Raw genomic sequence first — 26,582 nt, 5'->3', positions numbered from 1 at the left:
CGGGTGAAGCCATCTTGCGCAGGCGTAGGGTGCGGCGGGCCGCCCAAGGGCTGGGCCGGCGAAGTAGGCAGGGGAGATCACGGCGCCTGCGCACAGAGGCTACAGGTCTGGCCCTAGCGAGAGCGCGCCGGTCGCAAGATGGCTGCGGCCATGCGAGGCCTTGCTGTGTGTGCGCAGCGGGCGGCGGAGCGGCCCGGACGGCAGGGGCAGCGACGACACTAGTTCAGCCTTCAGCCACTCTTCTAGAAGGCCACCCCAGCCTCTGCCTGCTTTCGTCCGAGATGGATCTGGCCGTGGGCCCCGGTGCAGCGGGGCCCAGCAACGTCCCGGCCTTCCTAACCAAGCTGTGGACCCTCGTGAGCGACCCGGACACAGATGCGCTCATCTGCTGGAGCCCGGTAGGAGCTGGCATGGGCCGGAGCGGCCTTCGAGGGAGGGTCCTGTGGCGGGAGGGGACCTGCTTCGGAGAAAGCGGCCTGCGAGTTAGTCGGGCTCGCCCGGGTTCAGCCATCCTGGCATCCTAGAGGGAGGACGCGGCTGTCTGGGGAGGAAGTGCGCCCCGCCCCCAGAGCCACTCAGGGAGAGTAGGCCGAGACCCCAAAGCATCCTACATTTCACCCGGACAATAAGGACGGGGCTTCCAGGTCAGGGTCTTTGCTCACAGAGAAATAGTTCCCAGAGTCCGTCTGCCTTTCTGCTTTTTAGGCAATCATTCAGAGTAAGTGGAAGGCCTAAGGAATGCATGGGAGAAGAGCGAGAGTAGGAGTATGTGGAGTCTAAGCTCAGCCCTGATAGTCTCCAGACGCCAGAGCAGTTTTGCCCGGCCCTCCAAGGGCCGTGTCGAACCCTGTTGTGTTGCCTGGCAGCGGACTGTTTACACCGCAGACCCTGTTGGCCCTGCATCTCTGGCTGGCTTGCAGAGGTCGTTCCGTGTTTGTGTCAAGTTGGAAAGTAGAATCTGCTGTTCACATGTGGGTTCTGAGGGCCAGAGCGCGCAGAGCTAGCCGATGGTGGTGGCCTGAAGACAAGCCACCCTGATTCAGTGGGAACCTTGGGAGGGATGGAGGCGGCTAGGTGCCACCACCTTGACCTCCTGCAAGCCAAATCTGGCGGGTCTCTCGGTCTTTGCGGAGCACTGCCCCCTCGCACAAGTTCTTAAGATGGCAAGAATAGAGAAAAGGCCTGGGTGGCAGGTGGAGGCCAAGGCTTCTGGCTCTCAGTTGCCTGTTTGTTTAAACTCTGCTCTGCCTAAAGGGTGCTTGGGAATAAAGAGAAGACTAGAAGGCACGGAACTTCACTTTTCACGAGATGGTCTTTGTGGTCATCCCATGGGCTATCCGTGGGCCGTTCTCTCACTATAGTCCTAGAAAGGCGTAGCATGTTTTCCTGAGTGCCATCTTCAGTTCACAGCCTGTCCTGATTTCATACACGTGGGCAGAGAGCATGATCTTACCTTTCTATCTTTCCCCAACTTTCCCCCTCTGTTTTCTTTGACTGAAGGGGAGCTTTCTTACCTAGGTCCAGTAGGACTACCAGGTAGCCTCTGGAATAGTCTGAGCTATTAGGAAGATCCATCCTGTCTGGTAATATACCTGCTGTTTCTACTTATAAATTGGTACAAATGTGGGCGAGGTGTCAGTGTAGGTTCTTCCAGAACAGGGTGTTCTGATGAGGGCCTCTCAGTGTGAGGATGGATCTGATCTACTCTGTGACCTCCCTCCATCCACACAGCTGCACCTCATCTGTGAGCCTTGTTATCGTGCTGGGAGGCATGGACAAGTAGTCTGTGCCGAGCAGCAGTGGACTGCTATAATATGTGCTGTAAGCACTGCTGTAAGCAGTGGAGCTGGTATAAGAGACAGTGGCCAGTGGAAGCTGGCGTGACCCTGAGTGCAAAAACCAAGCTCTTACGTAGAAGTGGAAAAAAGAAAACCCTTGTCTAGGCCAGCCAGGGACAGCAGAGCTTCTTGGATCTGGCTGTCCGTTCACAGGTAGGAATCCATGCTCCTGACCCGTGTCCTGTGGGGCATGTACATTGTCTTGGTAGCCTCTTAACAGCGTTCCCTGCGGGCCCACTGATCAGGAGGTTTGGGGTCCACATTCTTACTCTTGAGTGACTTGCAGATAAAAATTGTCTTACCCTTCTTAGGCATATCCTCCTCCTCGAGGGAGCAGGAGCCTGTCTAGCCCCAAAAGTCTTTGACTGAGCTTTGCTCGGTTCGGCTCCTCATTCCTGCTACAAGGAGACAGAACAGATCGCTACCTTCTTTCAGTTCTGTGGTACTCCACTCCCGATCCCCGGCCCGTCTTCAGTTACAGGTGCTCCACAAGAACTCAGACAGGTCCCACGGGACAGCACACCCTTGACTAGATTTAGGATCTCAGTAAGATCCCTGCAGGCGTGTGAACGTGGGTGTGATGGTCCTCTCTCAGTAGGCTTCTCTTTACCCTGTACCAAAGGTGCCTCCAGATTCCGTGCCCAGAGATGCAACAAGTAGGTCGGGACACTTGGCTAAACAGTGAATCCATAGGGTCATTTCTCAATCCTGGCTTTCTCTGTGTGCTTCCTGTGTCCGTCCCCTCAGTAAGACTCTTGCTAGGATTGTTGGAGAGCCACCTCGGTGCATTTTGAAATGGGGAATGAAGCCCAAATAAAAAAGCCAAAGCTTAGAACCTGTATCTAGCTTTATCCAAATTTTGTAAGATCATTTTGCCCCACCCATTTTAGAAATATTAAAAAGAAACATGAGAAATACGTTTGTCTAACTCAAAAGAGTACAGATGGTGGTAGTTTGTGTGTGTGTGTTTTAATTTTCTTCTAGTTTTTAGAAGGTGAATGTTTTTGTGTGTGGTGTGGTTTTGTGTGGTGTGTGTGTGTGTGTGTGTGTGTGTGTGACACTGAACTTGGAACTTGCCTTTAGTCAGCTTGACTGGCTGGTCAGCAAACCCCAACAATCATTTCGACTCCACACGGTGCTGGGCCTGCAGACATGCACAGCCACACCCAGCTTTGCATGGGTACTAGGAAATCCAAATTCAGACTCGCATGCTTCCTACTTAACCATCTCTCCATCTCCTGAGCGTGTGTTTAACCTGCTACCCAACCCAAGCATTGTCGTTCTACTAGGTGTGAAGAGATGGAGACCAGGCCCCACCTGGTTTGTCCTGACTTTGGTCTGCTAGCCCCAGGAGCTACCTGAGGGGCTTGAGAATCAGGAAGAGGCCACGTGATTTGTGCCAAGCAAGTGCTGGGGCTGGGGGAGACTGAAGCCTTAAATAGTCGGAGGTAAAAAAAAAGAAAAAAAGGAATGAAGTCTCGTTTTTAAGACATCCCCTGTTCTTTGGTAGCCTTTCCAGTACCAGATCTTCTTGAATTTTGTTGCTAGGTGCCTCTCTGGTCTCACCCTAATCCAGCCCAGTGATGCGATTCTCTTCTCTGAGAACAGCAATGGCTGTGGGTTGAGCCTCTGGGGGAACCCTGTCATTGAAGAAACTGGAACCACTGAGCAAGGGTTCTTGAATACCAGTGCTCGCTCTTACAGCCACAGTGGAAGAGCTGGGTCCCGGGGTAGGCTGTTGGAGACCAAGTAGTCTGTGCACTGATACAGGAGCAGGGCACCCATCCGCCTTAGTATTCTTCATGGGATCACATGAAGCATGTTAAAGCAGAGGCTCAGCCATGGTTGGCATCCAGAACTCCTAGGACAAGCAGGGCCACTCCCGTTATCCAGGCTCTGACAGCCAGGTGAGCTCATTCTCAGATGGTCAACAGGAACTAACAGGCCCAGTGGCCCCTCCCTTACATACCTGGCAGCCGACTCAGAATGTCAGAGGTCATGTATACCAGAGGTGAGTTGTGATGTGTGCTGCAGGTTCCGGAGGCTCTGGTACTTCCAGCAGTAACAACAGTCAGGCAGTGTGTTGCACAACAGTCTTCATCCGGCCACTTCTATTACAGATGAAAACTAAGGTAAAGAAGCTTGGCTTAGAGCTAAAAAAATCCAACTCAAACTCAACCAGCTATTGCTCACTACCTGTCTCTGTCAGGTACTCTGTCTGTCTGTCTGTCTAGTGTGCATGTCAAGTATCATCAATAGTCACTCTCCACCTTGAGTTTGTGTGTATGTGTGTGTATGTATGTATGTGTTTATGTATATATATATATATATTTGTTTTATGTAAATATGTGTTTTACTTCTATATACCACATATAAATCTGGTCTCTGCAGAGGTCAGAAGAAGGTGTCATATCCCCTGGAACTTGGGTCACAGGTGGCTGTGAGCTGCCATGCAGGTGCTAGCAATCAAACCCAGGCCTCGGGAAGCCCCCAGTAAGGTAATCTGCTCTCCAGCCCCTCCGCCATGTTTCCTGAGGCCAAGAGAGCTCTCTGATGCAGCAGGCTGGCTGGCCAGGGCTCCAGGGCTCCGCTTGCCTCTGCCTCTCCAGTGCTGGGACTGCCTGTGCTCGCCACTATGCTGGCATTTGTGTGTGTGCTAATTCTTTTTCTGATTTGATTTTGTTTTTGTTTTTGAAACAGGGTCCATCTGTGTAGCCCTGTCCTGGAACTCGGGTAGACCAAGCTGACCTCAAACTGAAAGGGCTCCTCCTACCTCTGCCTCCCGACTGCTGGGATTAAAGATGTGCACCATTTCTGGCCCCTGTCTTTCATTTCAAGATTTCTTGCTGGGCATGGTGGTTCATGCCTTTAATCCCAGTATTCAGGAGGCAGAGACAGGTAGATCTCTGTGAGTTTGAGAGCAGCCTGGTCTACATAATGAGTTCCAGGATAGCCAGGGCTACACACAAAAGACCCTGCCCCCCCCAATATTATTTTATGTGTATGGATATTTTGCTAGCACACAGTAACTATGGAGGCCAGAAGAGGTTATCAGGCTCTATGGAGCTGGAATACAGACAGTTGTTGGCCACCAAGTATATCTGGGCCTGAACTTAGGTCTTCTGCAAAAACAAGTGCCCTTGACTGCAGAATGGGTGCTGGAGTTATGTAAGCACTTTACTTACTGAGCTAACTATCTCTTCAGCATTGATGATGGGATGTGTGTGTGTGTGTGTGTCCTGTGGCAGTGTACAGGTAGATGTCAAATGACATCTTTAGGAAATCAGTTCTCTCCCACTGCCATGTGGGTTTCAGGGATCAAACTCAGCTCTTCAGGCTTGGTGGCAAGTGCCTTTGTGCATAGAGCCATCTCACCAGCCCTCCTTTTACCTTTTTAAAGCAGGGTCTCACTAATTGACCCAACTGACATTGAATTTGTGATCTTCCTGTCTCCGTCTCTCAAGTAGCTAGGATTTCAGGCCTGTTCCTTCAGTTTTTCCTGGTCTCTTGCTTTCTTAGTTTGATCCCCCAGTCACTTTTGCTGTGACCAGCAGGCTCATAGTCAGAACGTCATTTGGGATTTGTACCTGAGGGTCCCTCCTTACCTCTCCACAGAGAAAGGAACCTGCAGAGATCTGCACGCTGATGGACTCTGTGATCTGACCTGTATACTTCTTCCTTCCGGGTAGGAGAAAGGGGTAGGGATTCAGAGAGATCCAGGAGCCAGAGGTCACTGCAGGTCTCCTTGGAAGAACAGATCCTCTGTGTTGTAGCATGCCTGCTAGAGGACTGTAGACATGCTAGAACATAGTTCTTCACTGAAAGCGTATCCAGCCTAGGGTTAGATCACTTAGGAAAGAGTAGGTATGTAGACAGGGAAAGCCAGAGTTTCGGGGTATGGATGTACCACTCTAGAGGGGAGAAACAGCTCTCTTTGGATCACAGTGACGAGGCTAGGGCCTGCCTCTGGCAGCTGAATTTCTTCAAGCACGAAAAGGAGGCTAGCCTCACAGTCTGTTAGAGCAGAGGTACTCAGCCCCTGAGTACTCAGCCCCTGAACTTGGTGCCTACAAGTCCTGCCAAGCTCTTGATTCCAACCTTGCACACCGCATGGTAAACAGAGTTGACTGGGCCGTGTGTGGTGGCAGCAGAGGTTGGAGTTGCAGGTGGCTGAGATGAAAAGGAATGTGCCGACCCTGACACTTGTTTCAGTTCTCTAGCTTGCTGCTCCTAAAGCCCTAGCTTCTAGGACCCAGGAAATGGCCAGGCAGCTAAGCTCAAGAGAGGGGGCAAATACATCATCAGCCTCATCTGTGGAGATAGAGAGAAACTAAAATGGCAAGGACTGTGACTGGCAGTCACTCAAAGAGCAGGTGACACACTTCATGGAACACCATGGCTGTTAAGCTTCTGGAATCATGGAACCTTTGAGAAAATATGCATAGTTTCAGGTTGGCTCTGTATAAAATCTATTCAGACAGAATTTTATATGTATTTCAAGTTGTTGGTCTGTAGAAAATAAGATGACAGACTGGGAATAAGAGTCACTGCTTACTGACAGCTGTATGTCAGGTTACTAGCCAGGTTAGACAACCACTTCTGCCTGGTCATGGCTCCCTTAATTCCACTGACAGATTTCCACTGTATACAACAAGTTATAACACCCCTTTCTAAAACTGCTCATGGTCAGCAAAAGAGGACCCGTAAGCCACTGAGGTACAGAGATAAACATTGGCTTCATCACAACTTCACCAGCTAGCCCTTAGAAAATCATAATAGCTATTAAGGAGTAAAAAAACAAAACAAAACATTGAGCAGCTCTCGGGCATTAGAAAGTAGATAAAAACTGAGGCAAGTCCACATTAAACCTTAATAAAATACAAATAGGAAGAAGTAAGACTGACTGTTGAAAGATAGCAGGATGATTTATGTAGAAAGTCCTAAAGAACCTACACAGCCGGTTGTGAGCTCACAAGACCCAAGGTCAGTACACAGAAGTGAATTCTACATCTACATATGAACAGTGAATTATCATTGAACTGTGGCAGGACTGAAGAAAAGGCTCAGCACGTAAGTGCTTCCTGATCTTACAGAGGACCCAGTTCCCATACCCGTGACAGGGCAGCTGGCAAGCGCCTGTCACTCTACTCCAGGGATCTGAGACCCTCGCCTGGCCTCTTCAGGCGCGTACACATGCACATGATCTTTTTTTCTCTTAGTGAAATATTTTTAGTAGGATCAGAAAACACAGCAAGTCTTGGGCAGCCCTGTGAGCAGGCAAGGGCTCCATCCTGAGGTGGAAATAGAGTGTGTCCTGAGTCCTGAGCGTAGATGGTGAAAGCCACCCAGAGTGCACTGCTGTTCTAGTCCAGAGCCGTTCACAAGGCCCTGAGTCCTCCAGAGCCTGCAGGAGGACACTCTTCCTTGCGATTCCCACTGTGGTTGCTGCTATTCCATGGTTAATCGTGGTTTAGCTGCATGGTTCCAGTCTGTCTGTCATTGCTTGGCATTCCCCCTGAGTGACTAACTTTATTTTTATTTGGCTGTCTTCTTGTAAGAACATTAGTCCATTCAAATTGAGGATCCACTGTTTTCTAGTGTGATATCCCATCTGCAACAACCCTATCCACAGATAGTTGTGATATCCCATCTGCAACAACCCTATCCACAGATAGTTGCATTCTGAGGTATGGAGGGTAGGGCTTGGATGTATCGCTCTCTTTTTTTTTTTTTTTTTGTATAGAATAGAGTTTATTCAGGGCATGGGGAGGGGCAGTAAGAGGGTAGCAGAGGCAGAGAAAGGCAGAGAGAAGGAGTAGCAAAGTAGAGGCCGGCCATGACCACGTGGAGAGAGGGGGAGGGGAAGAGGGATAGGGAGGGGGCAAGAGGCTAGAGAGAGAGGAACAAAAGAGCCTCCCCCATTTTTTAGACCCCTTATTCCTCTCCCCCACCCCTTCTGCAACCCTTCTTCCCACTATTGTACCATTGCACAGATCTTTTCTTTTGTTTATTTTTCCGTTATAACCCCCTGAATTCAGTTAGTCTTGTTTGTACATGCACAGGTGTGAGGCATTATTGGATTATAGGTAACTCACCATTGTACACCCCTTAAGAACAATGGCTCTACCCTCTCCTCCTCCCCCAGCAGCCACTACCAACCAGTAGCTCCTCAGCCTTGGCAGTGCTTCCTGTGCCCCTTCCCTGTCTGTGCTGGAATGTTAGCAGTCTCTCCTGATAACAGGCCAGCAACAGCTGCCATGCGTTCATCAATGCCATGGCCAAGTCATGTCCCATCTGCCCGTTTGTACATTCTTTCAGCTCTTTCATCAGTGACGTTCCCTGAGCCTTGGTGTGGAGTAGAGTGGTCCAGATGTCTCCCTTAGGCCTGGGCACTGAACAGTCATTCGTTGAGTCTACCTTAACTATTGACCACTGGCAAGAATAAATTTTGAGGGGGGAGGGTATGGGGGACTTTTGGGATAGCATTGGAAATGTAAATGAAGAAAATACCTAATTAAAAATATTAAATAAATAAATAAATTTTTTAAGCAAAGGTTGAGAACAGAGTTAATCTATGGATATAAATATAAATATTTAGAAGACAATTTGATAACATGCCCAGTTTGCAAGCATCAGTACTAGATTCCCCCAGGGACTTAAATCCCCAGTCATGGCCAGTCATGACCAGGTTTACAGTATCAGGCATAAATTTGAGTAGGCCTCAAACTCAAAGGGGTTGCTTACTGCCATATATTCTTGTCACTGTTGTACAACGGTTGCCTAGGTCAGGGTTGTAGGATACAGGTCCTTCTAAGCAGCACCCATGGATGAGGCATGAGAGCTTGCTAACAGGAGTACATTTCTCCATGAGCTCCAGCTTGATCTCTCTGTCTTGTAACCAAAGTATGCGGTATCGTCAACAATAAAGATGTTTTGGGTTATTTGTTGTTTTCTGTGTTTTAGTTTTTGGTTTTTGCACACAGGGTTTCTCTATGTAGCCCTGACTGTCCTGAACCTAACTCTGTAGACAGGCTGACCTTGAACTCAAAGAAATCCACCTGCCTCTGCCTCCTGCGTTCTGGGATTAAAGATGTGCACCACCACCTGGCTGGGATGACATTCTTACCAGACTGTCTCTACAGTGAGAGCATTGTCACAAGCAGTTATTACCTGCATCGTGCCCAGTGCCCTCATTTTTCTTTCCTATAAAAAAAAAAAAAAAGATTATTTATCATGTGTGTGCGCGTGTGCCTGCTCGAGCTCATGTGCAGGAGCCCATGGAGGTCAAAAGGCATTTGATGCTGTGCTGGAGTTACAGTGCTTGTGTGCTGCCTCAAGCTCAGATATCTGCTTGCTGCTGTCTTCTGAGGGCATGCCTTACACCCGCCATCCCCAACTTTGATTTTGTTTTGGTGGGGGTGGTGGGTGGCGGCGGCGGCAGCTGTTGTTGATTTGGGTTGGGTGGTTTTGTTCGGTTGATTTTTTTTTTTTAAGATTTATTTATTTATTTTTATGTAAGTACACTGTAGCTGTCTTCAGATGCACCAGAAGAGGGCATCAGATCTCATTATGGGTGGTTGTGAGCCACCATGTGGTTGCTGGGATTTGAACTTTGGACCTTCGGAAGAGCAGTCGGGTGCTCTTACCCACTGAGCCATCTCACCAGCCCCTCGGTTGGTTTTTTTGAGATAGGGTCTCACTGTCCATTTCACAGACTTATTTGTCAGATGTATGCTAGCAAGGAATTTTTCCAGTTCTGAAGCTGCTGCTTTACTCACTTAACAGCTTCCTTTGCTATGTGAGGTCCTGCTTGTCAGTTATTGGCCTTATTTCCTGAGCCACTGGCTTCCTCTTGAAAAACTCCTTACCTAAAATACAGCCAACTTGCTTATGGTGAATGATCTTTTAAATGTGTTCTTAAATTCAGTTCGCAAGAATGTTTGCATCTATATTCATCACTGAAATTGGTCTGTAATTATTTAGAGGGGAGGAGGCGGGGCTCAGGACAGCCCCTGTGCATCAGCCCTGGATGTCCTGGGACGCGCTCTATAGACCAGACTGGCCTTGAAGTGCTGGGACTAAAGGCGTGCACCGCCACTGCCCGGCTTCTTTTTACTTATTCTTACACAATGGTTTCAGCCTGAGCCTCCCCTCCTCCGTCTACTCCCCCCTCTCTCCTAGATCTACTATTCCTCCATTTCCTTTCAGAAAAGAGCAAGCATCCCAGTAATAGGATCTGAACACAGCATAACATGATCCCAGTAAGACTAGGCACAAACCCCCACATCGAGGTGCAGTGAGGCGACCCTGCAGGAGGAAAAGGGTCCTAGGAAGGCAAGAGACAGACACTCCCACTCTTAGAAGCCACAGCATGTTTGCAGGAGGCCTAGTGCAGACCCTCGCAGGCTCTGTGACTGCCCCTCAGTCTGTGTGAGCCCCTTTGGGTCCTTCTTAGTTGATTCTGTGGTCTGTGTTCTCCTGGTGTCCTTGACCTCTGTGACTCCTAGAGTCCTCCCTCCTCCTCTTCCAAGGACTTCCTCAAGTTCCATGTTTGGATATGTTGGTCTCTGCATCTGCATCTATCAACTAACTGCTGGAGAAAGCCTCTGATGATGATTGAGCAGGATATCATTAGCAATCATTTCATTGCCTTTTTTTTTTTTTTTTTTTTTGGTAAGTCATGGCCATCCTGGCAATGTTGGGCATGGGCTTCCTTTCATGGTTTGGGCCTCAAGTTTGAGCAGTCATGGGTTGGCTACTCCCACATGCTTTGCAGGCAGAACAGGTGTCACCGTACCACCACTGGCAGCCTTACCTGGTGTCTTAGGGTTTCCACTGCTGTGAAGAAACACCATGACCAAGGCAACTCTTATGAAGGACAACATTTAATTGGGGCTGGCTTACAGTTTCAGAGGTTCAGTCCATTATCATCATGGCAGGAAGCATGGCAGCGTGCAGGCAGGCATGGTGCAGGAGGAGCTGAACCTTCTACCTCTTGTCCTGAAGCTATCTAGAAGACTGGCTTCCAGGCAGCTAGGAGGGTAGGGTCTCAAAGCCTATCCCCTCAGTGACACACTTCCTCTGACAAGGTCACACCTTCTAATAATGCCACTCCCTGAATATACCAAGCATATTCAAACCACCACATCTGGTTACAGGACATGGCTAGGTCAGGCTCCATATCCCCCATTGCTAGGAGTCCTTGCTAGGGTCACCATCATAAGCTTTCACTGCTCTGTTTCCACAACACCCCCTAAACGACCTCTAGTCCAGTCATCTCTTCTTCCGATCCTCCTTCCCCAACCTGACTCCTCTTCTCATGCACACACTCCTCCACTCCACTTCCCATGGAGACTCAGCTGTGCCCCTTGAGCCCTCCTAATTACTTAGTCTCTCTAGGTTTCTGGATTCTATTGTGATTATCCTTAACAGCTAATATCCACTTATAAGTGAATCTTTCTGGGTCTGGATTGCTTTGTTCAGGGTGATTTTTTTTTTTCTAGTTTTATCTATTGCCTGAAATTTTGATGATGTCATTTTTTCCTAACAGCTGCATAATACTCCCATGATATAAATACAGCACACGTTCTTTACCCATTCTTCAGTTGAGAGACATCTAGGTTCTTTGCAGATTCTGGCTATCACAAATGAAGCTGCTATGAGCATGGTAGCAGGTGTCCTTGTGGGATGGTGGAGCGTCTTTTGGGTATGTGCCCAGGAGTGGTATAACTGGGTCTTGAAGTAGAACTATTCCAAGTTTTCTGAGAAAACACTAAATTGATTTCCAAAGTGATTGTACAAGTTTGTACTCCCATCAGCAATGGAGGAGTGTTCCCATTACTCCACATCTTCAACAGCATGTGCTATCATTTGAGTTTTTGATCTTAGCCATTCTGACCGGTAGAAGATGGAATTATTTTGATTTGCATTTCCCTGATGAACTGAGGACTTGAACATTTCTTTAAGTGCTTCTCGGTTATTTGAGATTCCTTTGTTGAGAATTCTGTTTAGCTCTGTAACCCATTTTTAAGTAGGGTTATTTGTGTTGTTGGTGTCTACCTTCTTGAGTTCTTTATAAATTTTGGATATTAGCTCTTTGTAGGGCTAGATGTAGGGTTGGTGAAGATCCTTTCCCAGTCTGCAGGCTACCGTTTTGTCCTTTGCCTTACAGAAGCTTTTCAGTTTCATGAGGTCCCATGTATCAGTTGTTGATCTGAGAGCCCGAGCCACTAGTGTCTGTTCAGGAAGTTGTCTCCTGTACCAGTGAGTTCAGGGCTATTCCCCACTTTCTTCTCTATTAGATTTACTGAATCTGGTTTTATGTTGAGGTTCTTGATCCACTTGGACCTGCGTTTTGTGCAGGGTGATAGATAAGGATCTATTTGCAGTATTCTGCATGTAGGCATCCAGGTAGACCAGCACCATTTGTTGGAGATGATTTTTTTCCATTGTATGGTTTTACCTTCTTTTGTCAAAAATCAACAGTCCACAGATGTGTGGGTTTATTTCAGGGTCTTTGATTCGATTCCATTGATCAACATGTCTGTTCTTATATCAATAGCAATCAGTGTTTATTACTATTCTGTAGTACAGCTTGAGGTCAGGGATGGATGATTCTTTTATAGTTCAGGATTGTTTCAGCTATCCTGGGGTGTTTGTTTGTTTGTTTGTTTGTTTGTTTTTCCATATGAAATTGAGAATTGTCCTTTCAAGGCCTGTGAAGAAGTATGTTGGATTTTTGATGGGGATTGTATTAAATGTGTAAATTGCTTTCAGTAGGATAGCCATTTTTACTGTGTTAATTCTACTGATCCATGAGAAGATCTTTCCATGATATTTCCTCCAATTTCTTTCTTTAAAGACTTGACTTTTTGTTATACAAGTCTTTCATTTCGTTGGTTAGGGTTATCCCACAATATTCTGTAATTTTTGTGACTCTTGAGAAGGGTGTTGTTTTCCTGACTTCTTTCTTAGTCTGTTTGTCATTTGTATATAAGAGGGCTACAGGTTTTTGGTTGGTTGGTTGGTTGGTTGGTTGGTTGGTTGGTTGGTTTTTAGGTAATCTTATATCCAGCTTTTTTGCTGAAGGTAGATTGTTTGTTTGTTTGTTTGTTTGTTTGTTTCAAAACAGGATTTGTCAGTTAGCCCTGTCTGGAACTCACAGAGATTGGCTGCCTCTGCCTCTCAGGTGCTGAGATTAAAGAGACACTTGGCTTTATCTGTGCTTTTATCTGCTTTGGGTATGAGGATAATACTTTACTAACAAGAGTTTGGTTAGGGCTGGAGAAACAGCTCAGTGGCAAAGAGTGTGTACTCCTCTTACAAGGGGTCCAAAGTTCTGTTCCCAGCACCTGCATCACACAGCTCATGACTGCCTATAACTCCAGCTCCAGAGGGATCCAGTCTCTCTGGCCTCCGTGAGCACCTTCACTCATGTGCACACACTCAAACAGATCTGCATCACAATAGGAAAGTGTACTTGGGTGGTGCTCCTTCCTTTGATGTCTTCTAGAATAGTCTGAAAAGCTTTGGTGTCAGTTCTTTGTAAATCTGGTAAAATGTACCAATAAACCCACCATCCTGGATATTCTATGTCTTTTGGAAGCTTTTTAATTACTGCTTGAATTTCACTTTTTGTTATAGATCTAGATTACTTATCTTGATTTAATTCAGGTGGGTGATATGTGTCTCAGAATGACGGTCCATCTTTTCCTTTTAGCTAGTTGGTCAGAGGTTTGTCAAGCTTTTAAAAAAAAAAAAAATATATATATATATATATATTTTTTAATATGAGTACACTGTAGCTGTCTTCAGACACACCAAAAGAGGGCATCAGATCCCATTACAGATGGTTGTGAGCCACCATGTGGTTGCTAGGAATTGAACTCGGGACCTTTGCAGGAGCAGTCAGTGCTCTTAACCTCTGAGCCATCTCTCCAGCCCTTGTCAAGCTTTTTATTTGCTTTGTTTTATTTTGCTTAGACAGAGTCTTTCTACATAACCCTGGCATCCTTGAAATTCACAATATAGACTAGGCTGGCCTTGAACTGACAGACATCCACCTGCCTCTGCCTCCCACCCAAGTACTGGGATTAAAAGTATGTGCCACCATGCCTAGCAGTGGGTTTGTCCTCCTTATCCTTTCAAAGAACCCCCTCTTCTTTTTTTTTTTTTTTTTCATTCTATATATTCAACTTTTTTGGTTTTGTTTGGCCTTTTAGATTTTTTTTTTCTCCATTTCACTAATTTCTAAACTAAGATTAAATAAAGAGTTGAGGTTTGGCTTATTTTTTTTTCTGGGGCTCTAAAATGTATCATTAAGTTACTTATTTGAGATGTATACTAACGCCTGACATTTTGTTGGTTTTGTAGTATTTGGGTTTTTTCCTTTCTGTCTTTTTTTTTTTTGATTTTTAATATTTTTATTACATATTTTCCTCAATTACATTTCCAATGCTATCCCAAAAGTCCCCCATAGCGCCCCCCACTTCCCTACCCACCCATTCCCATTCTTTTGGCCCTGGCATCCCCCTATATTGGGGCATATAAAGTTTGCAAGTCCAATGGGCCTCTCTTTCCATTGATGGCCGACTAGGCCATCTTTCGATACATATGCAGCTAGAGACAAGAGCTCCGGGGTTCTGGTTAGTACATCATGTTGTTCCAACAATAGGGTTGCAGATCCCTTTAGCTCCTTGGGTACTTTCTCTAGCTTCTCCATTGGGAGCCCTGTGATACATCCAATAGCTGACTGTGAACATCCACTCCTGTGTTTGCTATTCCTTTCTGTCTTAACTGCTCTTCTAGTCTGCTGTGACGTATTCCTTCCTTTGGCCTCATGGATGGCCTTCTTTCCCTTGAGGGACTCCTTGAAGTGTGTTCTGTAGCTGTCGCTGACTGTGAGCTCCTTTGCACAGTTTTGTTTCTTCTTCCACTATGCCACATAGGGTTGCTGGAGAGAGCAGTCTGGATTGACTTGAAAACTTGAAATACATCCTTCTAGCTGGGTTGTGGTATACACCTTTAATCCCAGCATAGGTGGGTCTCTGTGAGGTCAGGTCTAGCCTGGTCTACAGAGTTCCAGGACAGCCAGGGCTACACAGAGAAACTCTGTCTTAAACCCCTCCGCTCCCCACCCCCTGGCCAAGAAAACAAAACAAAACAAAAATAACTCCTTTTACAGTTGCTCAAGTGAATTAAGTACTAAATACAGCCTCCATTGGTATTCTAGAGTAGTGTTTTCATGGAACCTACACGCGTCTCCCCATGTAGTGTACACTGTTCCTGGATGGTCTATAGTAACCACTGTGACATAAACGCTATGTGGATACTTTGTGTCGATTTGGATAGTTGCTAATGGCAAAACCAAGCCTGTCCGTGTGAAGTGCTGAGACAGTTCCTTTAGTACCTTAAGTTGCCTGTTGGTAGAAACCAGAGGTAGGGAATTTTTTTCAAAAGTAATTTCCAGTCATATCTTTATCTCCTGTTTCCCTATTTTCTTTCATCTATTAAAAAAAAATTGTAGGCTGAAGAGATGTCTCAGCAGTTAAGAGCACTGACTGCTCTTCCAGAGATAACTACATGATGGTTCACAACCATCTGTAATGGGAGTCCAATGCCCTCTTCTGGTGTCTGAAGATAGCTACAGTGTACTCACATATAATAAGTAAATCTTTTTTTTAGAAAACGCTCCCTTATTTTTTATTTTTTTATCCTTGCGTCCTTGCACTCGAATGTACTGTTACGCTCACTGGTGAGCATTCCACGGTGGGTTTGCTGCAGACTCTCCCTCGGGACAGTTACTGTTAGTAATGTTCTGCTTAATGCTCCTTCTTTTGCTGCTTCAAACATTATTTCCTTGTTTCTCTGAGCATATTTATTGTTTTACGTGTCTGAGTGTTTTACCTGCCTATATGAAAGTGCACTGCATTCATGCCTGGTGCCCATGGAGGCCAGAAGAGGGTGCCAGATCCCCTGGAACGGGAGAGAGAGATTGCTCTATAGGTGCTCTGTAGGTGCTCTGTAGAGGAGGGAACCTTGTCCTCTGCAGAGCAGCAGCTGCTCTAACTGCTGAGCCATCTCTGTTTACAGCAACATTGTATCTTTGTTAAGTTTATTGTCTTGTCCTTCCTTGTTTTGTTGGTCTTGTTGGTCTTTTCTGTCACTAGTGTATTATGGAACTCAATGGTGGCTAAATCATCTTGCTTGCTTACAGCTTGTGACTTGGCCAGGCTGCTTCAGAAAGACTGCTTCTCCTTGATGACATTCACGGCCTCGAAGTTGTTGCATTCATCATTGAAGCACCAGCAATTACTGCCTGAACTTGCTGCTATTTTATGTAATGCTCTGGGACACGGGTTATTGGGCAGTCAGATCTGGTTAAATTTGTAAGCATTAGTGAGGTGGTCAGGTTGCTTTTCTTGGGGTTATTTCAGTGAGTTCATTGAGCAAAAGCAGATTTGAGTTAGTCTTACATTCTAATCCCAAAGGGCTCTCTTCAGCTTTCTTTTCCCACGTAGGCAGGCTGGCCTGGAGCTCAGCTCCTATAGTGTTGGCGCGCACTAGGCTTGAGCTTTCTAATACTGTTGGACCTCAGGTGAGCTAGACCACCTTCCTCATGGACTGTAGCTGCTGTACTTCTCAGCTGAACACTGTGCATGCTCTGTCCTTCCTGCCGACTAAGGTGAGGGTGGTTGGACCTGGTCTTCTCTGCCCCTGGTACTAGGGCCTCTTACACAGTGGGGTGGAAGACCTGTTCAAGCAGGAATGTGATGATGTTTTTAACCTACAGATAGAGAAGACACATCCTTCCAGAATTTCCTTAAACCTTGGCAGAACTAAGGAGAGGAATCCCTACAATCTGTGCACACCTTCCAGGGCGCAGCACGTGATGTGGTGCAGGCTGTAGTCTGTGAACAGTCACTGATCCAGTGGGTTCTAGTGCTTTCATTGGTTTCTAGCGGTTTCGCTCTTACTTGCTTGATGCATGTGGAACGATTTCAGGGACATTAGTTGATCTAAGCAAGCTTTGTATGTGTTACTGGAGAGGAAGCACTGTCCCAGAGCTCCACAGTCCCAGTCCAGTGAGGCTTTCCTTCCATCTTCAGGGCTATGAATTCCTGATTCCTGACTAGACAATCTTCATCCTGCAGCTAATCAGTGGGTCATCCGCCATCTGTGCTGATGTGGCTGTGAGTCGGCTGCTGGCAAGTCCCTTCCTCCCTGGTGCAGAGTTTGGCAGGTCGATTATGGAGTGACTGTATATGAATCCCTGTTAGTTTTTTCGTGTTTGAAGTTGATTTCGTTTCTTGGATGTTTTTGCATTAAATTTGGTGTGTTATTGATCAGTTTTCCTAACTATAGTCATTTGTCCAGTCTCATCTTCTGAGATACCCATTAAGCATTGAATTCAGGACTGATGATGCCTTATAGGTCTTTCTCAGCTCTGTTCATTGTATTCACTTAGTCACTGTTCTGTTGCTGTGAAGAGACTCCAGGACCACAGCATCTCTTGAAAGAAAGAACATTTCAGGCTGGAGAGATGGCTCAGTAGTTAAGAGCACTGACTGCTCTTCCAGAGGTCCTGAGTTCAAGTCCCAACAACCACATGGTGCCTCACAGCCATCTGTAACGGGGGGTCTGGTGTGTCTGAAAAGCGTGATGGTGGTGTGCTCATATGCATAAAATGAATAAATAAATCTTTAAAAAGAGAGAAAAAAACATTTCATTGGGGGCTTGCTTACAGTTTTAGAGAGTTAGTCTGTCATCATCAAGGCAGGGAGCATGGTGGCATGCATGGTACTACTAGAGTAACTGAAAGCTGTGTCCTGATACAGAAACAGACAGACAGACAGACAGACTGAGTGACTGCGTCTGGAATAGGCTTTTTAAACTTGAAAGCCTGCTCCCAATGGCTATCTTCAGTCTATAACCTCAGTCGGCTCTTCTGTTTTTACCTTCTTGAGTTCCCAGGTGAAGTTTTAACCTGAGTTGTGCTTTACAAATCCAGAATATCAACCTGGTGTTTCCTTTTCGCTTCTTACTGCTTTACTGCGACTCTCCATTAGTAGGACATCATCGTTATACCTAGTCCTTCAATACAGTTCTCCGGGTCTTTGGCCATACTAAAAGTTAGAGTCTGTATTCTCATGAGTCCAACATAGGGAGTTTATTGGTTGCTCTTTTCTTTTCTTTCCTATTATAAACTGTAGCTTTTCTTTTTAATTAAATTTATCTAAAATAAATGGGATTCATAATGGTTAATTCATAATCCAACTGCAAACTCAAGACCAGGGAAGGCCCTTGCAGGCAGCAAGGTCATATCCATATCAGTTTAAGTGTACACATACATGTATAGTTTAAGTGTGCACATACATGTGTATAGAAGTTAGAGGGCAACTTGTGAAGTCAGGTCCCTCCTTCTCCTGTGTGGGTACCAGGGATTGAACCCAGGCTGTCGGGCTTGGCAGTGGTTGCCTGCTGAGCCATCACACCAGTCCCAGCCGAAGCTTTGCTTAAATGCCTTGTTGTTTTTGACTCTGTTAGTATGTGATGGCTGCTGGGAAAGCGCACTGTCCCCTCATCTCTCACTTTTGTCATTGTGTCAGTGTTGGTTCTTGTGACTTCCCTAGACTAACCATGTCCTAATTGTGTTCTTGGTGGCCATTGCACTTTGTCCTTCTGACTTAATTAAGTCGAGCTGAAATTTCCTTTAAAAACTGGAGCCAGTCTTACCTGGGGCCTCTCTGTATGCTGACTCCTATCTTTAACATTTAGCCTGCGAGTGACAACCCAACTTTCTTTCCTGCTTCTCCTTCATGCAAGAGGGAGAGCAAGCTTATGGCCTTCATAGGTCTTCCTGAGCATTCTCACAGCTCTAATGTGTACATAGCCTTTGAATTCCCAAGAATATTTCAGAGTCCATAATGATCCCTCATTCACAGCCTTTCAAGGTTCCTAGCTGCCTTTGCTATATATTATGCAGCTGAGAGCAATCGTCCTCTATGTGCTTCTTTATGTCTCTGTACTGGGACAGCCTCAGGTCCGGCAAAGGCAGCCGGGCAGCCTTACTTTGAGACTCTTCTAGCACCAAGACCTTTTTTTTTTTTTTGGTTTTTCGAGACAGGGTTTCTCTGTGTAGCCCTGACTGTCCTGGAACTCACTTTGTAGACCAGGCTGTCCTCGAACTCAGAAATCCACCTAGCACCAAGACCTTGAGCGAGCTGTCACCCATGTTCTTACTGCTATTGTTTCCATTGGTCTCACAGCTGAGGGGGAAGAATGGGGACTAAACAATTAGTGTAAAGAGCAGAGCCTCTTTCTCTCACTGATACCACACTTCCTACCTGTGCTTTCCCTGCTACTTAGGATCCTCTTCCTCCTGTGTCCACTTGCTCCACTGTTTCTGTTTAAGCCTGTTTCTCTGCTCTATGTGTTGAAAAGAGCCATGGTGCTAATCCAATACCTTAGGATCCTTTTGATTGATTCTGTCTGTATTATAGTTCTCCCACCCCATCGAAGAGACTAGTTCCTTAGCTGATTGGTCTTGCACATCCACGAGAATACTGTCCTCTACCCACTGTGGGGCCTCCCCACTCCAGTATCAAATGCCTCTGAGTTGCCATGGCCCTTCAGCCCCTCCTAGTGGTTCTGACTGTGCTCAGGAAAGCACCAGCGCAGAAGCACAGCCCCAGTATTTAAGTTTTCATCTTAGTTTGAAAAAGAATAAGGTGGTATTTCTGATCAGGACTGTCTTCCAGAGCATCAACAACTTCATTCCTGTTTTGACTGCCACAATTTGGAGCTGTGTGTGTGTGTGTGTGTGTGTGTCCTTGAGCATATATGTGAGTGCCACATGTATGCCAGAGGCCATGAAGGACAAAAAAGGACATCAGGTCACGTAAAACTTGGAATTACTGGCAGTTGTGGGTTGACATATGAGTGCTGGGAAACAAACCCAGGTTCTCTATAAGAATAGTAAGCACTTGAAGCTATGTCTCCAGCTGATCTTAGCTATTATTCTTAAAGAAAAATTGCTGGAGCTGAGACGAAAGGATGGACCATCTAGAGACTGCCACACCCGGGGATCCATCCCATAATCAGCCTCCAAATCCTGACACCATTGCATACGCCAGCAAGATTTTGCTGAAAGGACCCTGATATAGCTGTCTCTTGTGAGGCTATGCCGGTGCCTGGCAAACACAGAAGTGGATGCTCACAGTCAGCTATTGGATGGAACACAGGGCCCCCAATGGAGGAGCTAGAGAAAGTACCCAAGGAGATAAAGGGGTCTGCAACCCTATAGGCGGAATAACAATATGAACTAACCAGTACCCCCGGAGCTCGTGTCTCTAGCTGCACATGTAGCAGAAGATGGCCTAGTCGGCCATCATTGGGAAGAGAGGCCCTTTGGTCTTGCAAACTTTATATGCCCCAGTACAGGGGAACACCAGGGCCAAGAAGTGGGAGTCGGGGGAGGAGGGAGGTATGGGAGACTTTTGGGATAGCATTTGAAATGTAAATGAAGAAAATACCTAATTTAAAAAAAAGTTGCTAAAGAAAAAAAAAAAAGAAAAGGAAAATTGCTGATTAAAACTAAATTCTCGGGGCTAGTGAGATGGCTCAGTGGGTAAGAGCACCCGACTGCTCTTCCAAAGGTCCAGAGTTCAAATCCCAGCAACCACATGGTGGCTCACAACCATCCGTAATGAGATCTGGCGCCCTCTTCTGGAGTGTCTGAAGACAGCTACAGTGTACTTACATATAATAAATAAATAAATCTTAAAAAAAAAAAAAAAACTAAATTCTCGGGCTGGTGAGATGGCTCAGCAGGTAAGAGCACCAGACTGCTCTTCCAAAGGTCCTTAGTTCAAATCCCAGCAACCACATGGTGGCTCACGACCATCCGTAACAAGATCTGACTCCCTCTTCTGGTGTGTCTGAACACAGCTACAGTGTACTTACATGTGATAAATAAATAAATCTTTAAAAAAAAAACAAAAACTAAATTCTCATCAGTCCCTAGAGACGACCAGAATGCTGTGGGTGATCTATGAGTCTACACCAGGCAACTAAAAACTGTCAGGAAGCTAAGATCCTGCCTCTGGTTACATGGGCCTCACTGCTCAGACCTAGGTTCCATGGCCTGGGTACCAGCCATAGAGACCTAAGGTTACGCTCACCTCCTGCTACTACTATGGAGGGAGAATGCAAACCCACCACACATGGAGAGAGAGAGACATCAGGCCACAGTGAAACTACGATGGTGTCTGCTATATATGACCTGCCCATGTGTCTCCTGACAGAGTGGGAACAGCTTCCACGTGTTTGACCAGGGCCAGTTTGCCAAGGAGGTGCTGCCCAAGTACTTCAAGCACAACAACATGGCTAGCTTCGTGCGGCAGCTCAACATGTGTAAGTACCTCTCGGGACGCTATGCTTGCTTCACTAGGTGTGGAGAAACAGACCCCAGCCTATTTCTAAGAGATGGAGGCCTGGGTTGGCTGAGGAAGGGTCCTCATGAGTTTGAGCCTGAATTCTCCAGGGAAGAGTGTAGGATATGAGGCCCTAACTTAATGGCCACACTTCCATTTGCAAGAAGGGAAGCTGTTCGGGGACAAAGTCTTTTCCAACCAAGAATAACTTGCTATGGTAAATGGACACCAGTCAGACTCTCGTACAGTTTTCTAGGAGGCCCCTTGCCTGTCCTAGGCCATGGCTAGGCTGTTGAAGGTCTGGTCCTTGGCCCTCAAACAGAACTCCCCCACCCCCATATACACAGATGGCTTCCGAAAAGTAGTCCACATTGAGCAGGGTGGCCTGGTCAAGCCTGAGAGAGATGACACAGAGTTCCAGCATCCTTGTTTCTTGCGTGGACAGGAACAGCTCCTTGAGAACATCAAGAGGAAAGTGACCAGCGTGAGTCACCAGCCCTGAGTACAGCCCCTCCCTGCCCTAAAATATCCCTGCAGGCTATGGGCTGGGAGCAGTATCTAGGTGGTGCTGCAGGACTAGCCTAAAAGCATAGCCTGTGCTCTCTGTCTCTGACCCCCTCCCCCTTCCCAGTGTTTCCCAGGCCCTCCTCATTCCCTGGATGCCTAGGTGAAGCACAGGAGCCTACCACACTCCAGAGCCACTTTCGACTCTTGTATGCCCCACCCCTTAGGTGTCCACCCTGAAGAGTGAGGACATAAAAATACGCCAGGACAGTGTCACCCGGCTGTTGACAGATGTGCAGCTGATGAAGGGGAAACAGGAGTGTATGGACTCCAAGCTCCTGGCCATGAAGCAGTAGGTCCCAAGGCTCAGGAGGGTGGCCAGGTTGCTTTGGGTCTCCTACCCCATCCTGCAGAGCCATTCAAGCCTCCTTCCCCCTCCCAGCCTACCTTCATTGTTTCTATGGAAACCCTGTCTTGCACATCTCCAGACAGAGTGGGGTTGGAGGTCTCCCACTGTGCCCACTTCTCACTCCCCTGCTGGGCTTCACATTTTCAGGATTTGAGCACACAAAGCCCATTTCCAGGTGCCTCCCTAAAAAACAGGCCTGACAGGAGCTGACCACAACAGTCCTTGGGCCAGACCTCTCTACTGTTCTCTAGTCACAATGACTCAACTCCCCCTTTATCACTCACTCAGCACAGTTCACCGCTGCCTTCTACCCCAAAACTGAGGGTAATCCGTAGTTTAGGATCTTTCCCAGAGTCCTGTCCTGTGTGCTTAGCCAGTATGTAACAAGTGCCCCATTGCAGCTAAGATCCTAAGGTACCATCAGATTCTATCCATGCCCTCCCTCAGCCCTGGCTGACATTTGAATCCTGCCCTGTAAGTAGAGCGGAGTTAGGGAATCAGTTGTGCAGTGAGCCCTCGTCTGGTCCAGCCCTGTCCATCAACAGCCTGATTCTCTGACTCTTCTAATGTGGCCCAATTGACCCAGCAATGTGTTGCAGCGAGAACGAGGCCCTGTGGCGGGAGGTGGCCAGCCTTCGGCAGAAGCATGCCCAGCAGCAAAAAGTTGTCAACAAGGTGGGCAGGGCTGGTGGTAGGTGGGTCCCCTCCATGACTGGGCCAGGGTGACAGTATCCTTTCTGCCCCACAGCTCATTCAGTTCCTGATCTCACTGGTGCAGTCGAACCGGATCCTGGGGGTGAAGAGAAAGATGTGAGGCTCTGGGAATGTCTACACTGTCCACTCTGACCCTGCGCTTTGGTGTCCTCTGCTTGCTGTATATCCTGGGCACCACCAAGGTCTGTGTAGGCAGTTGACCTGTCTCTTCCCTGCAGCCCTCTGATGTTGAGTGACAGCAGCTCAGCACACTCTGTGCCCAAGTATGGTCGACAGTACTCCCTGGAGCATGTCCATGGTCCTGGCCCATACTCAGTAAGCACCAAGCTCCATGGGACTGCCAGTAAGTGTGCAGTGGGTGCTGGGTGGCCCAGGCTACCACGGGTATGCCTTGCATGTGGCCTTTGTCTCTAATTGCAGGCTCCATCTCCAGCCTACAGCAGCTCTAGCCTTTACTCCTCTGATGCTGTCACCAGCTCTGGACCCATAATCTCCGATATCACTGAGCTGGCTCCCACCAGCCCTTTGGCCTCCCCAGGCAGGAGCATAGATGAGAGGTGGGGCTGCAGGACCTTTATCCCTCCTATCACCTTAGTGGGTCAGCCTTTATGACCTTGGGCAGAGTTGAAAATGGGTGGAACCAACTTAGGCTCCTTCTAACATGTCTGTCATTGTCTAATATGTTCAGGCCTCTGTCCAGCAGCACTCTGGTCCGTGTCAAGCAAGAGCCCCCCAGCCCACCTCACAGCCCTCGGGTACTGGAGGCGAGCCCTGGGCGCCCATCCTCCATGGATACCCCTTTGTCCCCAACTGCCTTCATTGACTCCATCCTTCGAGAGAGCGAGCCTACCCCTGCTGCCTCAAACACAGCCCCTATGGACACAACCGGAGCCCAAGCCCCCGCACTCCCGAACCCCTCCACCCCTGAGAAGTGCCTCAGCGTAGCCTGCCTAGACAAGTGAGTGCAGTGTCCACCCTGCCTCCCTATAGCCTCTGAACCCCAACAGCATGGGATTTCCTCAGGCTGGACACAGGGTATCTGTGTTAGCGAGGCATAATCCCTGCAGTTTGCTGGGGGTGATGGGTTGAATCTGTTGTTCCCCAAGACCTGAGTGAGGTTGAAGCTGGGGAGGGAGACCAACCACATCACTAGAAATGGGATATGCCCCTGCCTCCTGGGCCACCCTTATTACTGTCATCACCCTCTCTTATGGCAAGCCCCAAGATCTTTGGATCTGTTATTCTCCCTAGTCCTGACACAGGAAATGAGCCAAGGCCCAGCCTTGACCACCACCCCTCAGGCACATCCCAAAAGCTGAGTGAGCGAGGACGGTGGGCACAGATCCCCCCGTCCCCCGCCTGCAATGGGGGGGCTCTTGTCTTTGTATCTTGCAGTTTGGCTCGCGCTCCACAGATGTCTGGGGTCGCCCGCCTCTTCCCCTGCCCCTCTTCCTTTCTGCATGGCCGAGTCCAGCCAGGGTTAGCGCTGCCCCACTTGGGAGGGAGGAGGACTCCGCCAGGCCCCCTCCCACAGCCATGGACCAGTTCCCAACCTGGGCATAGTACTTGCCCTGCCTGGCGAAGAGCACCAGGGGATGGTCTCACAGGCTCTACATCTCCACTGACTACCCTTTGCACAAGCCAATGGCTGTAATAGGGACAAATGTCCTGCCTGCCTCAGCTACCAGTACAGGCTGCTACAATGAGCTTCTTGTCAGAGTAGGGTAGGCCGTATGGCACCTACAGAGCCATTTTAACTGCCTTGCCCAGGCTCAGGTGTGTCCGTGGCCTACGGCCTTCTGGTCTCCCCATGCCAAGTACAGTCCTGCTTCCTCTCCTTACTCTCTTCCTGGTGTACTTGCAAGACTGTCAAACCTGAAAAATCTGCCCTATCCATTTGCAGACCAACGTCCCTTGTCTTTTTTCTCCACCTCCCTCTTGGCCCAGCCTTAGTAACTACTAAAGCCTCCTAGGATGTCCTGCCCATGGGCCATGCTGTATCCCACCCTCAGCAGCCATGGAGGGCAAGCTTACTACTTGTCCTTTCGGCATCTTCCCAGAGATACACACAGTCCCCCCAGCCCATACTGGCTATGCAGAAGGACCTTGCTTGGGGGGCTGCAACCAAAGGGGAGCCCTTCTCCAGCAGGAGTGCGGCTGGGTGGGAGCCTGGGGCACTAGTTCACCTGCCCACTTGCCCTGGGCCAGGAACGAGCTAAGTGATCACCTGGATGCCATGGACTCCAACCTGGACAACCTGCAGACCATGCTGACAAGCCACGGCTTCAGTGTGGACACCAGCGCCCTGCTGGACGTGAGTCTGGTCATCCCTACCCACCCTGCTCCATCCTGCCCACAAGCCAGCCCTGACTTCCCTCCCTCCTCCTGCAGCTGTTCAGCCCCTCGGTGACCATGCCCGACATGAGCCTGCCTGACCTGGACAGCAGCCTGGCCAGCGTGCGTAGGCGGGCAGGGTGGGGGGCAGAGGGGGCCACCAACAACCCTCACTGTGTTCCCTGTCCCACAGATTCAGGAGCTTCTGTCTCCACAAGAGCCTCCCAGGCCTATTGAGGCAGAGAACAGTAACCCCGACTCAGGTGAGAGCTAAGCTTCTTTGCTACCCCCAACCCTCACTTCCAGATTGCCCACCCCACCATCCTGACCCCATTCCCCACAGGAAAGCAGCTGGTGCACTACACGGCTCAGCCTCTGTTCCTGCTGGATCCTGATGCTGTGGACACAGGCAGCAGTGATCTGCCTGTGCTCTTTGAGCTGGGGGAGAGCTCCTACTTCTCTGAGGGGGATGACTACACGGATGATCCCACCATCTCTCTTCTGACGGGCACTGAACCCCATAAAGCCAAGGACCCCACTGTCTCCTAGAGCTCTCAGGAGTTGTCAGGCTGACTTGTGCCTGGCCCCCAACCTATCCCTAGGACATGGCTGGTCCTAGGGAGACAAGACAGTTGGGTAGTCCAGGGGACCCTAGGTCAAGCCACCACAACCCCAGTGGAGCACAGATGGAACTTGGTCCTGGGCAGTACCTTGGATCAGGAGGAAGATCCTGAGGGCTGCATACCTGCTGCCTTTACCCCAGCCCCAGGTCTACTCTGGTCACAGCTTCACAGCCACACTTGGACTGACCCTGCAGGTTGTTCATAAAATTGTATTTTGGATTTTTACATGAGAGTCCCCTTTAACCCTTCACAAATAAATATATATATACATACATATATATACATATATATGCACACAGAGTTGGGCAGATGATAAACAGACAGGCTCTACTGTGACTGCCTGTGTGTTTCCCCCTGCCCTGCGGGACCCCGATGGTGGGATATAGGCAGAGCTCAGAGCTCACTACGTCTCCTTGGAAGATCCTTGCAAGGCTCCCCTTGTCACAGAACTAGTACTTGCTCACAGCTTTTTCTTTAGGGGACCAGAAAGGACAGTCTGCCCCATGTTGTCAGCAAGAGTGTTCTGCAATGGTCATGCTGGACATACTGGCAGAGCCAGGCCCCCGTATCTATCAGGTACTGGACTGGTTCTGAATTTGTTCCTGCTGTCTTAGACTGGGGAAATGCAGGTGTGAATGGCCTCACAGGTGGCCTAGGGCAGACTGTGGTGCATACCTTGTGTTCTGAGCAGCTGACTGTACTGTTCACCCTGCCTTGCACCAGATAA

The 26,582-nt window shown here is 48.2% G+C and overlaps 1 protein-coding gene across 4 annotated transcripts; it reads left to right on the top strand.

Annotated features, from left to right (window-relative positions):
• Positions 1-87: 87 nt before the first annotated feature.
• Positions 88-26,085, top strand: Hsf1 (heat shock transcription factor 1). Of its 4 annotated transcripts, XM_021183625.2 has the most exons (14): positions 88-398; positions 21,143-21,251; positions 21,619-21,755; positions 22,003-22,127; positions 22,784-22,859; positions 22,933-22,994; positions 23,117-23,213; positions 23,319-23,455; positions 23,587-23,856; positions 24,294-24,377; positions 25,107-25,212; positions 25,290-25,355; positions 25,426-25,495; positions 25,576-26,085. In XM_021183625.2, exons 1-14 carry the CDS (start codon positions 282-284, stop codon positions 25,779-25,781), a joined length of 1,662 nt encoding a protein of 553 aa, XP_021039284.1. In that variant the 5' UTR covers positions 88-281; the 3' UTR covers positions 25,782-26,085. The 4 variants fall into 4 exon arrangements, with proteins under 4 accessions (XP_021039284.1, XP_021039287.1, XP_021039289.1 ...); XM_021183628.2 differs by lacking the exon at positions 25,290-25,355; XM_021183630.2 differs by lacking the exon at positions 24,294-24,377 and having other exon boundaries at positions 89-398.
• Positions 26,086-26,582: the final 497 nt, after the last annotated feature.

This window comes from Mus caroli, unplaced genomic scaffold, assembly GCF_978045245.1.
Source record: "Mus caroli unplaced genomic scaffold, Mus_caroli_1 scaffold_16, whole genome shotgun sequence".
Taxonomy (NCBI): Eukaryota; Metazoa; Chordata; class Mammalia; order Rodentia; family Muridae; genus Mus; species Mus caroli.
The sequence above is the reverse complement of the archived record's forward strand: the minus strand, read 5'-3'. Positions and strand labels throughout refer to the sequence as shown.